Source organism: Sciurus carolinensis, chromosome 14 (assembly GCF_902686445.1).
Source record: "Sciurus carolinensis chromosome 14, mSciCar1.2, whole genome shotgun sequence".
NCBI classification, from domain to species: Eukaryota; Metazoa; Chordata; class Mammalia; order Rodentia; family Sciuridae; genus Sciurus; species Sciurus carolinensis.
This window is the reverse complement of record NC_062226.1, coordinates 8,105,735-8,120,446: the sequence shown is the minus strand read 5'-3', so window position 1 is coordinate 8,120,446 and position 14,712 is coordinate 8,105,735. Positions and strand designations below refer to the sequence as shown.

At 43.9% G+C, this 14,712-nt stretch overlaps 1 protein-coding gene across 9 annotated transcripts in view; it reads left to right on the top strand.

Moving 5' to 3' along the window:
- The window catches only part of Ralgps1 (Ral GEF with PH domain and SH3 binding motif 1), a 245,413-nt gene that overhangs the window by 116,330 nt on the left and 114,371 nt on the right, over window positions 1-14,712 (top strand). For all 9 annotated transcript variants that reach the window (XM_047523697.1, XM_047523694.1, XM_047523696.1 and 6 more), the window contains one exon: window positions 3,390-3,516. In XM_047523697.1, coding sequence (XP_047379653.1) covers window positions 3,390-3,516 — 127 coding nt within the window. The remainder of the gene's footprint in view (window positions 1-3,389; window positions 3,517-14,712) is intronic.

Genomic DNA, 14,712 nt, shown 5'->3' with positions numbered 1-14,712 from the left:
CTGAATCAACAAACCCTATATTTTAAAGAAACTAAATCTCAAAAGAATTTTTATCAGCATAATACATGCACATTAATTTCAAACATCAGTACTGAAAGGCTCAGTGAAGCAACCAGCACTCCCTGCTCTCTCTGCACACCACTTGCTCCCCAGAGGCAGCCACTTCTCGTTATTTAGCGGTTTCTTCTAGTAGTTTGTGCCACAAAAATGCACATTCCTTCCATATGCATTTGCTACAATTTCTTGAGCCATCTGCTCTGAACAGTATCTGGTGACTTTTCATAGGATTTATAGATGCTGGTTTAATTCTCCAGAACCACCTTCCTTCCTTCTTTAAAAACATATCATCATCACTGTGGTTAAAATTCTAGTTCACTCATTTTGTTAAAGGAGTATTCAGTGTCTTCATGATTAGGAATGAGTAAGTATGCTTCACTGTGTACTCAAGTAATAAATTATGAATAACATGTCCTTTCTTAAGTATTTTTCATTTCCCTGGATATTTGAATTCCCTTTTAAAAAAAATTATCTTATCCTATCTACCATCTATTTGCCAGACATGTATACAAACATGTGGTCCTAAAATTTTATTTTACCTATTTTTTTATTTGTTATTATATTTATCTTCCCCTCCCACAAATGTGACCTCATATCAGGTTTTCTATAGAGAGCCTGAGGGTAGGGCTGCGTCTGTGGCTCAGTGGCAGAGTGCTTGTCGAGCACATGGGAGGCACTGGGTTTGATCCTTAGCATCACATAAAAAAGTACAAAGTAAAGGCATTCTATCCATCTACAACTACAAAAAACACAAACAAAAACAAAACAACAAAAAACACCTGTGTCTTCTGAGACATGCTTCCAGGGCTGGTAAATTGGGGACCAGTTGCTTCTACAGCCTGCTGCTTATCAAGCATCCCACAACCTCTTCTCCACTCTTGGGCTGAGCCCTGTGTCTCCCATATCCCATGTCTTCCATTTCCTGGCTTACTCCTTCATCTCACTAAAGGAAATTCTTGGGCAGCTTTCGTACACCTCATAGCAAATATATGTCAGAGTTTTTTGTGTGTATTCCAGCAACCTATGTATTAATCCTTGAGATATCAGTGCTGTCCTGAATCTCATTTGTAGGCACTGACTGGAGCAGATGAGTGAGGTTAACCAGATCTAGCCTTCTGAAAGCATGTATGTGGTGGTGGAAGACAGGCCTGCCACCTCTGAGGTGCTGTGTGTATGGGTACTGGGCAGGCTGGTAGACAGCTGAACATGACAGTTACCCAGCTGGGACCAGAGAACTGGCAATATGGACATTGGAAGCCTGTATGTCTCAGTTGTATTCGTGTGAGCACTGAATTGGGGTTTGTTTGACTGCTGGATGAATATGAATGATTGCCAAATAAGTCAATGGAGTTCTAGATTGCATTAATTAAAAAAAAAAAAAAAACCTCCTGGACAAGGGAGGTAAGGGGCCTGCTTAACTTCATAGGGGGCAGTTCACACCAGGTTTGTGGTTCTGCTTCCGGTATATGTTGTTCATTTGGCCATCTTTTCATCCTGATTGTTCATGTTAAATGCTGCTTCCCTCTACAGTTCCCCTTGACACTTGCCCACCATTCATTTATTATTTGTCTGGGTCCTTAGTCTCTATTTACTCACTTCCATGTTGTTAAAAAAAAAAAACAGGTCTTGCTTCTCTATTGAGTCAAGTTTCCCAAGGATACTTGGACAAGCCACTTAATCCTTGTGATTATGAACCTGAACCAGAGGCCATAGTCTTGGCTCCCTCTTTGTCTCTGGGCTGTGTGAAGTTCAGATGAGTTGTATATTATATGCTTTACAAACAGTAAATGGGGGATGATGGTGTTATTTCCTGTCCATTTGTTACTAAATGAATAACAGCCTCAAATCAGCAAGCCAGTTAGGCAGCTGTTGTTCCTAGCATCTGTGTAGTGTTCCCACCCTGATGTGTCCTGAATTTCCACTGGGAGAAAAAAAAACTTGCTTCTTAACCTCCAAGTTCTTTAGTACTTGAAACTTCCTTTCAACTTACTCTGCCTTTCCTCTCTGAAGTCCATAGGCTTTCTCCTCATTTGCAGTGGGCTATCTCGTGGCTCCACTCTGTGGCTCCAGCTGCCGATGATGGAGGAATGGGGTAGGGCCTGCTCCAAGCAGCCCTGGCTCCCTGATGCACCAGACCTAGCCTGGGAATGCACTGCTTCCCCTGGTGCTGGGCACTCACTGTTCTATTTCTCTCTGCTGCATGATGAGGCTTTTAAACTCTGGCCTACTGCAGTCTGATGGTCATGGTGGGTATATTGGTTAGGTCCTTGTATAGACTGTGGTCTCAAGACCAAACTTGGCCAAGGATGCACCAGGCCTGGGGTCTGCTTCATTTACACTCCTGGGTTTACCTATTGACTTCCAATCCCAGAAGCTCTGGGCCCTGAAAGATAAACTTGAGTGATCTCCCAGGATCAGCTATGCTGTGCCAAATCCAGCCCTCTCCAAGTGGTCCTTCTCCAACCCTAGGCTCTCAGTGTAGACACCTTTCCTCAAAGGCTTTGTATCTGAGGAGGCTTGTTGCCATTTCCTGGCACTGGGCCTTGACTTGGGACACTCAGGAACCTCATTGGGAAACCTTAGCACCAAATCTTGAATACCAGGAACTTAGGTTTCTACTCCTTTCTAAAAAGCACCAGCTTTACACAGCAGTGGTCTCAGTCACCAAGGAGCTTGTTTCTCTAATCTTTGGCTGTGGGTACCTGCTCATCCTGTGTTGCATAAGGTCACCCCTTAGATGACTGTTTATGGAAGTTTGCCTTCTTTTTATCAAAACACCGTGCCCCATGTAAATGTGACACAGGTAGATGCTGGGGACTCTGGAGAAGAAAACCTGGTCTAGAGCCCTGTCCTGGCTGTGTTCTTGTGGCATGAGCATGGAGTCCTGTGCAAGTTCAGTTCCCAGGGCCTTGTGCTGTCGGAGAGGTTGAGGGAGAATGTGGATGCCTGTGGATGTCTGGGGTTGCTGTGAAATAACTTTTCTGGTGACTTTGAGCAGTTTGCTTCACCCTCTGAGCCCCTTGCTGCTGCAGGGTCCATGTACCCATGGAGGTGGTGTGGACAGGGATCTGGTACCTTGTAGAGCAGTGGACTAGGTAGCATTAGGAGATATCTTTCAAGTGTGAGATTCTGGGAAGTTATTAAGACAGGCTGTGAAATTTTCCACCTGTGTGTGAAACGGGCTTTTAATCTTTAGTTGTGCCTGGGGTTGGCACAGGATAGCCATACCCTTTAATAGGATGTGTCCTTTTGTTCTTGTGACAGCTGTCTTCTCTTCTGTTTCTTTTGGCTTTTTTTCTCCCTCAGCCTCTGTAATTTCTTCTCATTTCCAGCTTTTGAATAGAAAAGACAAGACTACCTTTGAGAAATTGGACTACCTGATGTCTAAAGAAGATAATTACAAGCGGACACGGGAATATATTCGAAGCCTGAAGATGGTGCCCAGTATTCCCTATCTAGGTAGGAGTCTGAATTGGCTTATTATTATTATTTTTTTTAAGCAACAGTGCCAAATAAGATGTTTTTACAGTTTCTAGTTGAAAATTTTCCAGGAAATAGCAGGGCGCGGGTAAAGAGGCAATTGGTTGGCTTCTTGGGTTGGAACAGACTGTTGATACTTCCAGGGATGGGAACTTTGATGAGGGTGGATTTTTTTTTGCCTCTTAGACATGTGATCTGTGAACCCCAGGCTCCTCAGGCTGCTGCCCAGACAACTACAGTGATGGTAGCAGAACTTCTACTGGTTCATCCCAAACTTGAGGACAAACCCTCTTTCTGGTTCTGGTTTTTTTGTTGTTGTTGTTTGTTTGTTTTTTGCGGTGCTGGGGATCAAACCCAGGGCCTTATGCTTGCAAGGCAAGCACTCTACCGACTGAACTATATCCCCAGCCCTGGTTCTGTTCTTAATTAGCATATTTCTTAAGATTTGTACAAACAAAATTATAACAACAATTATTTATTTTCCTGGTTAGAAAATAATATGTGTTCATTTTAAGGAATTAGGAAGAGAATCCCACCTACAGATACTTTGTTCCTTTTCTAATCATTCCTTTGGGCATATACAAAATACGTGTGTTTACCTTAAACCCCTAGTGCTATTATCTACATTTCAATACTTTGGTTCAGCCCCCTCAGATGGATTTGTCAAGCTTGAATCTGCTGTCTGGTATTAACCATGTGAGTTATTTCTACATTTTTCAATGAATATCTTATTGCAAAAACTTGTTATATATAATTATGATTATTACTTTGCAATAAATTCCTAGAAGTATGATTACTGGTTCAAAACTTATGCAAAAAGGCATGCTTTTTCAAAATGCTTTCCAGAGAGCTACGTCATTTTACACTTTTATTAGAAGTGGATGAAATTGCTTTTCTCCCACATGTACAAATGCTGTACATTTTCTTTTCTTCTCTTTTTAATCTTTGCCAAATTGATAGGCAAAAAAATGCTTCAGTTTTGGGCTTCAGTTTTGTGTTAATTTTAGAAATTTTTGTATTTTTATGATGTAAAATAGTCTTAATAAGGAAAACCTAAGATTTTATAGACGCAACTCCTGATATTTGCAGGGATCTAGTACAATTATTTTTAAGATATATCTTTGGCATGATGTTTCTCTTCTGTAAGCATCCTTTATTTACATTTTCTAATTCTTTTAAGGCCAACTTGGAAATTTTGTTTTTTAATAAGAAATTGTCTATTTGATTCAGGCTTTCAAAATTATTAGCATAGGGCTTTCCCCATTTAATTTTTTCACCATAATGCATTATATAGTATATTTTTTATAAATTTGAACTTCTGTGTATATATGGTTATATTTGCTGTGTGTTCCTAATAGTTTAGATTTTTGTGTTCTCTTTCTTTTTTAAAATTTGACTTGTCAAAGGTTTATCCATTGGTCTTTCCAAAGAATTAGATTTTGGATTTGTTTATCAGTCACATTGCCTTTCTGCTTTCTGCTTTTTAGTTTACCATATTCTATCTATGAAGTGGTTTTTCTCTTCACATTTTAGCACCTTTGAAATTAGAATGTATCTTTCAATTAATGATAAAGAATTTTAATATTGTTTGCTTGGCAACAATTTTTTTAGTGATACATAAAAAGATATATCTTTATAAGAATTACACAATTCTTTAGTAATGAAAAACAGTTTAAGGCTATAAATTGTCCTCCAATTGCTGCTTTTGCTGCATACCACATGTTTTGACACATAACATTCTCAGTGACGTTCTTTAAATATTCTGTAATTGTAGTTTAAACTTTTATTCAAGTATTACTTGGTGATTTTTTTAATTTTTAAGGGCTTGGTATTTTTTTCTAACAGATTTATTAAAATATAATTAATATATAATCCATTTAAAGAATGCAATTTAGCAATTTTTAGTATATCCACAGTGTTGTGTAACCATTACCACAATCAGTTTTAAAGCACTTTTATCATCCCCAGAAGAACCTTTTTACCGTTAGCAGTCACACTCTTTTCCTTCTTTCTAGCACCCACCCCCACCCTTAGCCCTAAGTCACCACTAATCTACTTTCTGTCTTCATAGTGTTGCCTCTTCTAAAATTTTTATGTAAACTGAATCATAGAAATTGGAATTCTTCTCTTAGCATCATGTTTTAAAAATTCATCCATGTTGGAGTATGAAATATGATTAGTACTTCATTCCTTCTTATTACCAAGTAATATTACATTGTATAAATACACTACATTTTATTTATTCATTCATTTGATGAACATGTGAGTTGTTTTAAATTTTTGGGTATTATGATAATACTTCATGAATGACTGGGTTTTTTAAAAAGTTAGTCTTCTTTCATTTTTTTAGAATTTGACCTATGTGATTTCTAGGTTTTTAAAAAATATTTAAGATTTTCCTTGTGGCTTAACACATGATCTGTTTTTATACATGTTTCATGGGCTCTGGGAAATGTATAATCTTTCAAATTTCTCTTAAGTTGCCTTATAATATTCAAATTATTAATTTTTGACAAGTTGGTCTATCAAGAACAGAAATGTACGTTAGAGTCCCCTTGTGTTTCTAGTAGTTTCTGCCATATGTGTTTAGTATATAGACATTTATAACAGTTGTAGACTCATTGCAAAGTCTCCCACCCAAAACAATCTTGGTTCCATGTTTTTTTAAAATATTTTTTTAGTTGTCAATGGACTTTTATTTATTTTTATGTGGTGCTGAGGATTGAACCCAGTGCCTCACACATGCTAGGCAAGCCCTCTACCACTGAGCCACAACCCCAGCCCTTGTTTCCATTTTTTACTTTCTTTTGCTTCTTTGATATTAGTTGAGTAACACCAAATTTATATCTTATTTTTATTGCATTATTTTATAAATCTTTTTCTATAGCTTAGGTTTTAATATTTCAAGCTGCCCTGGCTCTAGGTGTGATCCTTTCAAATAGCATTTAGTTGGCCCTAATATGAGAGACCTTGTCTTTTAGTAGGGCCATGTAATTCTTTCACATTTCTTTTGTCTTATGTTGTGTAATTGAATTGAATTTCATTGTGTGCTTCCTTTTTTCAGGCTTTCTCAGCCTTTCATTGTACCCTTCTTCGAGCTTGCAGTAAACTGCAGTGTCTTTCTACTTGGTGGCTGACAGATCCCCTCTTGGGTTCACAGAGGAGGGCATATTAATGTGCACAGCTCCCAAGTCCATTTCCACTTTGCCTGAGGCTCTCAGTTGAGGGATGGGATTGATGGTACGAGGGTGAGGGCAGCCTAGTACCATGTATGGCTCAACTGGTGGGCGAATTCCAGGACAGCTAGGGATGACCTCTCTAATAGGGGTGATCAGGAGATCTGCTGTATATTGTCTACCCTATCTGTGTGCATCACCTCCCTGAGTGCTCACGATATCCCAGGCACTGACAGGGTGCCTAGGGTCACATTCTGGAAAGTGCAAAGCAAGGAATGGGCCTAGGAGGTCTGGCTATGAGCCCTGAGCTCTTGCCACTGCCTGCTCCTGACTTCCCATCTCCACTGTTCAGGTCAGTATTTTCCCCTCCCTTGCAGTTGCCACCTATATGTCTTCTGTCATATGTGACTGTACTGGCACTGGCAGTATATGAAATGAATGAATTGTCTCCGCTCTTTCTTTTGATACTCTGTTCTTAAATCACCAATCAGGCTGTCTTAGGTTTTCAACGTCACTGGCTAACCTGAACTGGCTTTTGGGCCCCTTGCCACTTGGAGCTTCTGGACAGAGCAGCATCCTTGCCTGCCATCACCTCATTTCAGCTGCCTCTTCCTGGCAGGTGCTTCCTATTGGCTCCTCCAGGCCTCCTGCATGGCCTTCTGCTCTGGCATTGAGAGCCAGTGAACTGCCCTGCTTCTGTCCCCTCAGCCTTGTGATTATTTCCCTCTTACCTTAGGTCAGTGGGGCTGCATTTCTCCCAGTGCAGCAGAACATCAGAGGGAAGAACAGGAGGCACCTGGACTCTAGTGGCTTTCTGTCCTCAGGACAGCACGAGAGGTTTACCTTGGGAGCTCCACAATTTGAAAAACAAACACGAAGCAAGTTCTCATTCTGAGGCTCAGTGGGGCCACTGTCGTGAGGGCAATTGGGGGCTGCACTTGCTCATCTGAATGCCATGGACAGACCCTGCCCAAACCTGGGTTGTGGTTTTTTTCAATACTGGATTCCTCTTGAAAACCTAGCCTTCATGGGGATGGATTTGTTTATCTAAAAAGCAATGGTTACATAATTCCTGGAAAGTACAATATAGGAAAAAATGTCTGTAACCGTTTGTTTTTCCCTGGCAAATCCTCCCGGTAGGTCTTTCCTAAGGGAGGGAGGGAGCTGCTCTGGGAGGAGCTTGAGCTCCGCTGAGTTTCCAGCTGCTCGTTGCTTCCACTGCCTGGGACTTTGCTCCAGCCTCAGCTCTAGCCTCAGTAGCTATTTGCTGCTAATAGTAAATGTGGGTTTTATTTTTGTAACAATTGTCATAACCTTCTGTGGAAGGTTCTATGCTAACTGGGTTCCCACGACTCCACTCTTGTGTCATCCACAAAAGTTGCCCTCAGGTAGTACCGGCTGCTGTTGCTGTTGCTGTTGCCAACCTGCACGGATGTGTATTCCAACCTTTAATGGATTTTAGAACTGGTTGGTCACATTTTGGTGTCCTGAATTCCTTGTGAAACATAATTTAAAAAACACAGAGGGGAAAACTTATTACATTTTAAAAATAAGACTTTCTTTGAATCACATGGTTTCTTCCAAATTACTTCAGAGTGTGAAAATAGTACTGGGATATTCAGGTCAACATTTTTGCAGCTAATTTTGTGTGATAGCAACTTCCATAAACACCCAGTTCTGACTGAAATGGTAACAAAAGCAGGCAGAGGTTTGAAGAAAGACTATACCACCTATTTCTAAATAGCTATATTGATTTAGGGGGTGTTTGGTTTTCACTACTTATTATTCCTTCCAGGAAATAACTAAATAAAATTAGGAATGTGATGGATTTTAAATGCTTTAGTGCTGATTCTGAAAGTACTGTAGCAGTGTGGAAAATTGTGATCTCTCAAGAAACAAAAAATCAGGCATCATGACAGTTCTGAATAAGAGAAAACTTAGACATTCTTGGTAAATCTACCCAGACCTCTAAAATGTGAAGGAAATTTCGAGAACCTAAGCTATTTCTTCAAATAAACAAACCCTTCATTTTTTTTTTTTTTTTTGTAAGTAACCCTCTATTTTCAAATATAAATTCTGAAGTTTAAGACAAAGGCAAGTTGTTTGTGAGTATAAAACACACTGGGCTAGTCAGCCAGACATCTGAAAGGGTTTTCAAAAAGAAGTGACTTTTGGTCAAAAGGAAGTGAATGCTCTGATGCCCCAGAGACCACAGGCAGGTATGCCCTCACCACTGCCACTGGGATTCAGTAAAAACTTATGTGGATTAGCCACAAGCCACCACTGCCCTGGAGAAGCCTCCCATCTAGCCCCAAGCACTGGCCATAAGGTAGAAGCTGGGAATGAGTTGAACACTCTGAAGGGAATGGCAAAGGAACGGATAAAGGGCACCCCACCCAGTCTGGGGTACCAGGAAGGGACTTCTGGGAGGAAGTGGAGCTCTAAAGGTTGTACAGGCTGGGTTCAGAGGTGGGGAGCTTAGTATCCCCCACAAAGGTGACACCTTGCCCTGAAGTGGGGAAAACATGTTTTTTAGAAAAACTGGCTGGAGAGTCAAGAATGAGGAGGAGGAGGAGGAGGAGGGTGTCATGAGAAGCAGCTGGAGTGGAAGGGAGGGGCCTAGATGCTGGCAGTGGGCAGCTCAGCTCTGACTTGACTCACCGACCAAGAGCAGCAGGGAACTGTGGAGGGGTTTTATGTAAGGATACAACTGGGCTGGATTTGCATTTAGCGTATACCATGTTGGCTGCAGTGCAGAGTGGTTTCTAGGAGATCTGGCTAGAGGAGGGAACATCAGTTAGGGAATCATGGATAAGCCTGGGATGAATCACTGCAGTTCACGAAGAGTGAGGGGCCAGGGAAAGGCCCTTACAAAGAGTTCATTTTAGAGCAAAGTTTTAGAAAGACCTAAGACAATTTTTGGTGAACATAGTCCTTATACCTGATGAGACACTCAGCACAACCCCGTACATGGGCTTTGAGAATCAGCATGTGCATTGAACCTCAGACACCCTTAAAGCAGAGGGGAGAGATCAAGTGCAGGAAGGGTGGAGCCAGCAGGCCCGGCCTGCAGAGCTGCTGCTGACTGAGACATGCATCTGAGTGCTGTTGCCTCTCTGGTGGGGCAGCCACCCCCAGACCAAATCCAACAGCACCCACATCAGAGTTAGCAGTAGTGTCATCTGACTGGCCCCAAGTCAGCCAGCATTTAGGATAGTCCTTTTTCCAACTGAAAAACTTCCATTCCACATGCAGGAAATCCAGCCTTTTCTCAGTTCCCCACCCCACATATTTCCAAGGACCCCCAGAAGCACTCATTTGTTCCACAGCTCCTTTTGGTTGTGGCTCCATGCCTCTGCTCACTGCCTGACCTCACTTCTTGACCCCTCTCACTGGTGGGCTCCTCCCCTCTGGCCTTCTCAGGCTGACCCAGTAAAGAGCCAGGTTTCTTCCTCAGCTGGAGCAGCAAGGCTGAGGGGTGAGTAAGGGAATGGCAGTGCCACAAAGAAAAGTCTAAGCCTGGACTCTAATATGTCTGATTGCAGAGCCATGGCCAGGCCCTTTTTTCCTCTCTACCCTGATGGCCGTATGCTGCAAGTAGCCGGACTCCTATCCTCCCTTCCTGGCAGAGGACAAACTTTGATCAGGATTCCCCTTCCCTTAATCAAGACAGTCAACCTTCTCTCAGGCCTAGTGAGCAGGGAAAAGCTTCCCTCTGCCCCAGGCTCAAACTTATTTCTCAGTCAACAGAACGATCTCAAAGATGTCCCATTCCCATTACATGCAAGAAACCTTTCCATTATTTTTTAAAGTGGTTCATTGCATATTGTTCCAAATCTTCCCTTCCATAAGGGAAAAGATCATCTTTACTTTTGCAATCTCAGGATTTGTTACATTAAAATCCACATTTCTCTGGGGTTTCATAGTCTTTCTCAGTTCTTACAAAAGCTAATGGGTATCATTTAAAATCCCCATTTTATGAATGAAAAAAATCTACAACTTAACCTATGACTTATCACCATGGCTGGGGTTCCACCCAGTCTTAACTAGTGTGTCCTTCAGTCCCATGCCTGCCTGGGGGAAATGAGGGAGTTTTTGTTCTTTACAGCCACCCAGAAGAGCTGTGCCCAGGAATGGCATCGGTCTCTCACACATTCTTTTAAAAACTTTTAAAAATTACAAAAGTAACACATTGCTTGCTGTAAAGATCATTCACACTAAAAAGAAGTCTATAAAGCAAAAAGTGAAAATCACATTCTTCCTCTGCTCCTGCCCAAAAGCACCACTGCTAGCAGCTGGTGCGTGGGCCCTTCCAGACGTGCCAATCCGCAGCCATAAGCAACTGTACCGTGGAGGGTGAGTAAGATACTGCATTTTCTAATCAGAGTTGGAGTGAACATTTTATACATAGTGCTTCGTACCTTACTTTTTTCCCACTTAAAATGCCAGATCCTGCTCAGTGGCAGCCAGTGTAGAACCCCCTCATTCTTTTCAGGAGCTCTTTAGCACCTGCAGATATGTGTGGGTGTGTGCTGGTCTGGCTAGCCATGCCCCACTGATGATCATTGAGGTGGTTTCTGCTTTTCTGCACTTACAGATAGCACAGTGGAGAACATCCTTCTACCTGTGTCTATACCTTCTACTTGTTCATGTGAGACATGGAATGCTAGATGTGGAACCACTAGGGCAAAGACTGTTGCAGCTTTCTGGTGGCCACCACTGAGATGTGTTCTGAAAAGGCTGCTGTTGTCCTTCCACCCGCAACATGGGCATGCCTACTTTTTCACTCTCCCTATGCTGAAACAACAGGTGAAGATGGCTCTTTTTAAGTATGTACTTCTCTATTGGTCTGTTCTTTTGGCTCCTGGGTTAGGCAGCCAGGCTTCAGGCCTCTCACACTAATCAGCTGCCCTCTACCTCCTTAACATCTGGTCCTGTTCCCTGGGTCCCCACATAGCCCTCCACTGCCCTGATCCACGAGGAAAGGCTGCCTGGCTTTGGGTTCCTATGGAGAGGAGGCTGACCTAAATCTAGACCCAGAACATTTGCCTAGGCCTGGTCAGCATTTCCCAGCTTTGAAGTGGCAGTGAGCTTCTTCTAATTCTCTCCTTTCATTGAAATAACGAGGGAATAGGCCTCTGTCATCACATGGCTTCCCTCCTCAGGAGCTGCCTTTCCAGGCTCTGGGTCACTCCCATATCTGCTAAGGCTCAGGACAGCCACAGGCAGGAACTCTGTCCTTGAGATATCCCTGAGCTTTAAGATGCACTGCAGCAAGGGGAAGAGAGAACAGACATCGTGACTGCCAGCCAGATGGCCACCCACCCAGGAGGGGCCACATGTGGAAGTGCTTTGGGAGGCTATGCAAACAGTGGAGATAATCTGCATCTGGTCCCCACTCATGGGTTGAGCTGGCCCAAGATGCCCCAGGTTGGGAGAGACAAGATACTTGAATGTCTCAGGGATGTTTGGCACCAAGGCTTGTGTCCACAAATGGTAGAATCCCAGGTGAGGACTGGTTCCAGCCTGACTCTGAAATCTGAGAAAGACCAAGGTTATCAAGCCCCAGACCTAGAGGTATGCAGACAGGAGATAAGCAGCCATAGCCAGGACCCAGCTACCAGATGATATAGACCAAGGCTCAAGCCAGGAAGAACTGGCATATGAGGTGACACCAGACTATTCCAAAGTGGAACACTTTGAGCACTAAAGGTTGGGGTTGTTGAATCTGTAGGTTGTAGGACAAGTGGCTTTCTGTCTCACAGGAGGGAGAGAAGAAAGGCAGGTTCAGTGGCTTTAGCTATTGGAAGACCCAAGAAGCTATGAGATATTCTCCATGACTGCACCTATTGTTCTGTGCCCACTTCTCTGAAGTAAATTGCCATAGATTGGCTCTCTGACATCTAGGGACCTGCTGTCCCCTTGCTGCTTCTGCACAGGAAGGCAGGCTGGCTACCTTTGTGGGCAGGAGCCCTGGACCACCATGGTTCTCAGATGCATTCCTGAGCAATGTGGGTAGAAATGGAGTGGTGGTTTTGCTTCCTCCTAGAGTGCAGTGGAGGATGCCCTGGAGGCAGCTCAGGAACCAGACTCTTGGTGCCGAAGTTCCCAGGTTCTCAGGCTGCATGTTCTTGGGCATGTTGTTTACATCACAGAGACTCAGACTCTATGTTGAAGAGAGGGTAATTATAAAACCCATCTTAAAGGACTGTAAGAATTCAAAAACTTGCATGCTCCCTGGCACGTGGAAAGCAGTCCATAAATGTAGATAATATTAGTGTTGTCCAGAGCAAAATGTAGCCAGGAAGTACCCAGCAGTGCTCCTTATATTCTGTTGAGAAATCTAGCGTACCCAGGAAGGACAGGAAGAGCCCCATCAGGGCATAGCCAGGGGTCATGTTTAGTGACCCAGCTGGGCCTGGAAGGGTTAGGTGTGCTTTTTGGGAGAGAGCAGTAGTCAGGAGAGGAGGGCCCAAGGAACAGGACCTTATCACATGAATAATGGAATGGAATCCATGTAGTTGGCAAAGCATGGTCCCCAGAGAGGATGGGAGCCAGCAACCATTGTAGTATAGTCTACCCTTTTTGAATGGAGACCCAGCCCATAACCCTTACCCTTGGGAACCTGGGAACTTTCCTGCCTCTTGCACAGCATTGTGCCCCAGCAGTAGCCTTCGTTCACCCAGCCCAGCTCTGAGCCAGCTGGCCAGTCAGATTCTCCATCCAGGAGCTGGCATCAGAACATAGGGATGCTGGCACTCAGATGCGGGACTTGTGTGCTCGGGAAAGCTTGCTGGGACAGGGAGTAAGGGTAGTCTGGATGGGTGCACAGGGAGAAACCGAGAAAGCAGTCCTACAGGAAGGGGAGAGGAGCTGGGCGGGGAAGGGTGCTGCCGCCTTTCTGAAGGTTTTCCAGGCAGGTTCAGGTCCTGACCCTCAGGAGGCCCAGCTGCATCCCTGCCCGTGGACTCAGGGAGATACCTCGGGTCCTTATGTAACCAGCTTATTAAATGAGCTGGACTCAGTCAGGTGGAAGAAGAAACCAACCTTATTTTTTCTGCAGTGTCCTTTCAAGCCTCTCAGTGGACTAATTCTCTTCCCAGCCAAAGCTGAGAACTCAGCGGGCCCCTTGGCCTTCTTGATGTCAGGCATGACAAAGCCCAGTCCCTTCTGACAATGCTGTCATTCCAAACAGTCCTGTGTAGCAATCACAAGTCTGGACTCCTAAAGCCAACCAGCTAGAGCTGGGGAGAGCCCAGGTCAGCTTCTTTACTGGATCCTGGCCAGTCCCGCTGCCTCCCCCACTGGCCCTTGGAATTGGAGCAGGGACCAGAAGAGGCGAGAGGAAAGAGCCCATGTTCTGTGGCAGCTTGGCTCTCCTCCGGAGTTTTTACCTGCGCTGTCTCCGACATGCAGCCCGAGCTCCATCTCCTCCTCTTCATTGTTGCCCAGCCTCCCTCTGGGCACCTTGCACCTGCTCCTTATGGGATAACTCTTTGTGGGGTAATGCTGCTCCTCCAGCTCAGCTGACATCGCTGCTTCCCTGGCCCCACCCCTGCCATCCAGGCAGCCCTCTGACTGGGAGCTTCCGGTATCTTCCACTTCTCACTGCTCTGCTGGCTTGGGCCTCACCGGCTCTAGGATTGGTTCTTTGTCATCCCTCTTACTTGATTTGGGGTGAGGAGGACACCTCCCCTTCCCATGTGACAGAGGACATATCATAGGGACACATCATTCTCCGCCACCCCACAGTTTTTCCCTGCATTTCTTACACAGAATTTGGGTGGGCATCACCAGGCTGCAGACAGGTGGAGATGATCTTGCACCTTGCAAGCTCTGAAATATGAGATCATTGGCAACTATTATTTTGTCCTTAGTCTTGAGAGTGTCAGGTAAAACTGAGGCAGAGAGAGCGCCTTTTTACATTTTTGTACCTAAAATGTGCCCCTTTTTGCTTAATCTAGTTTCCTGGCTTTCTTTAACAGATTTCAACAAGACC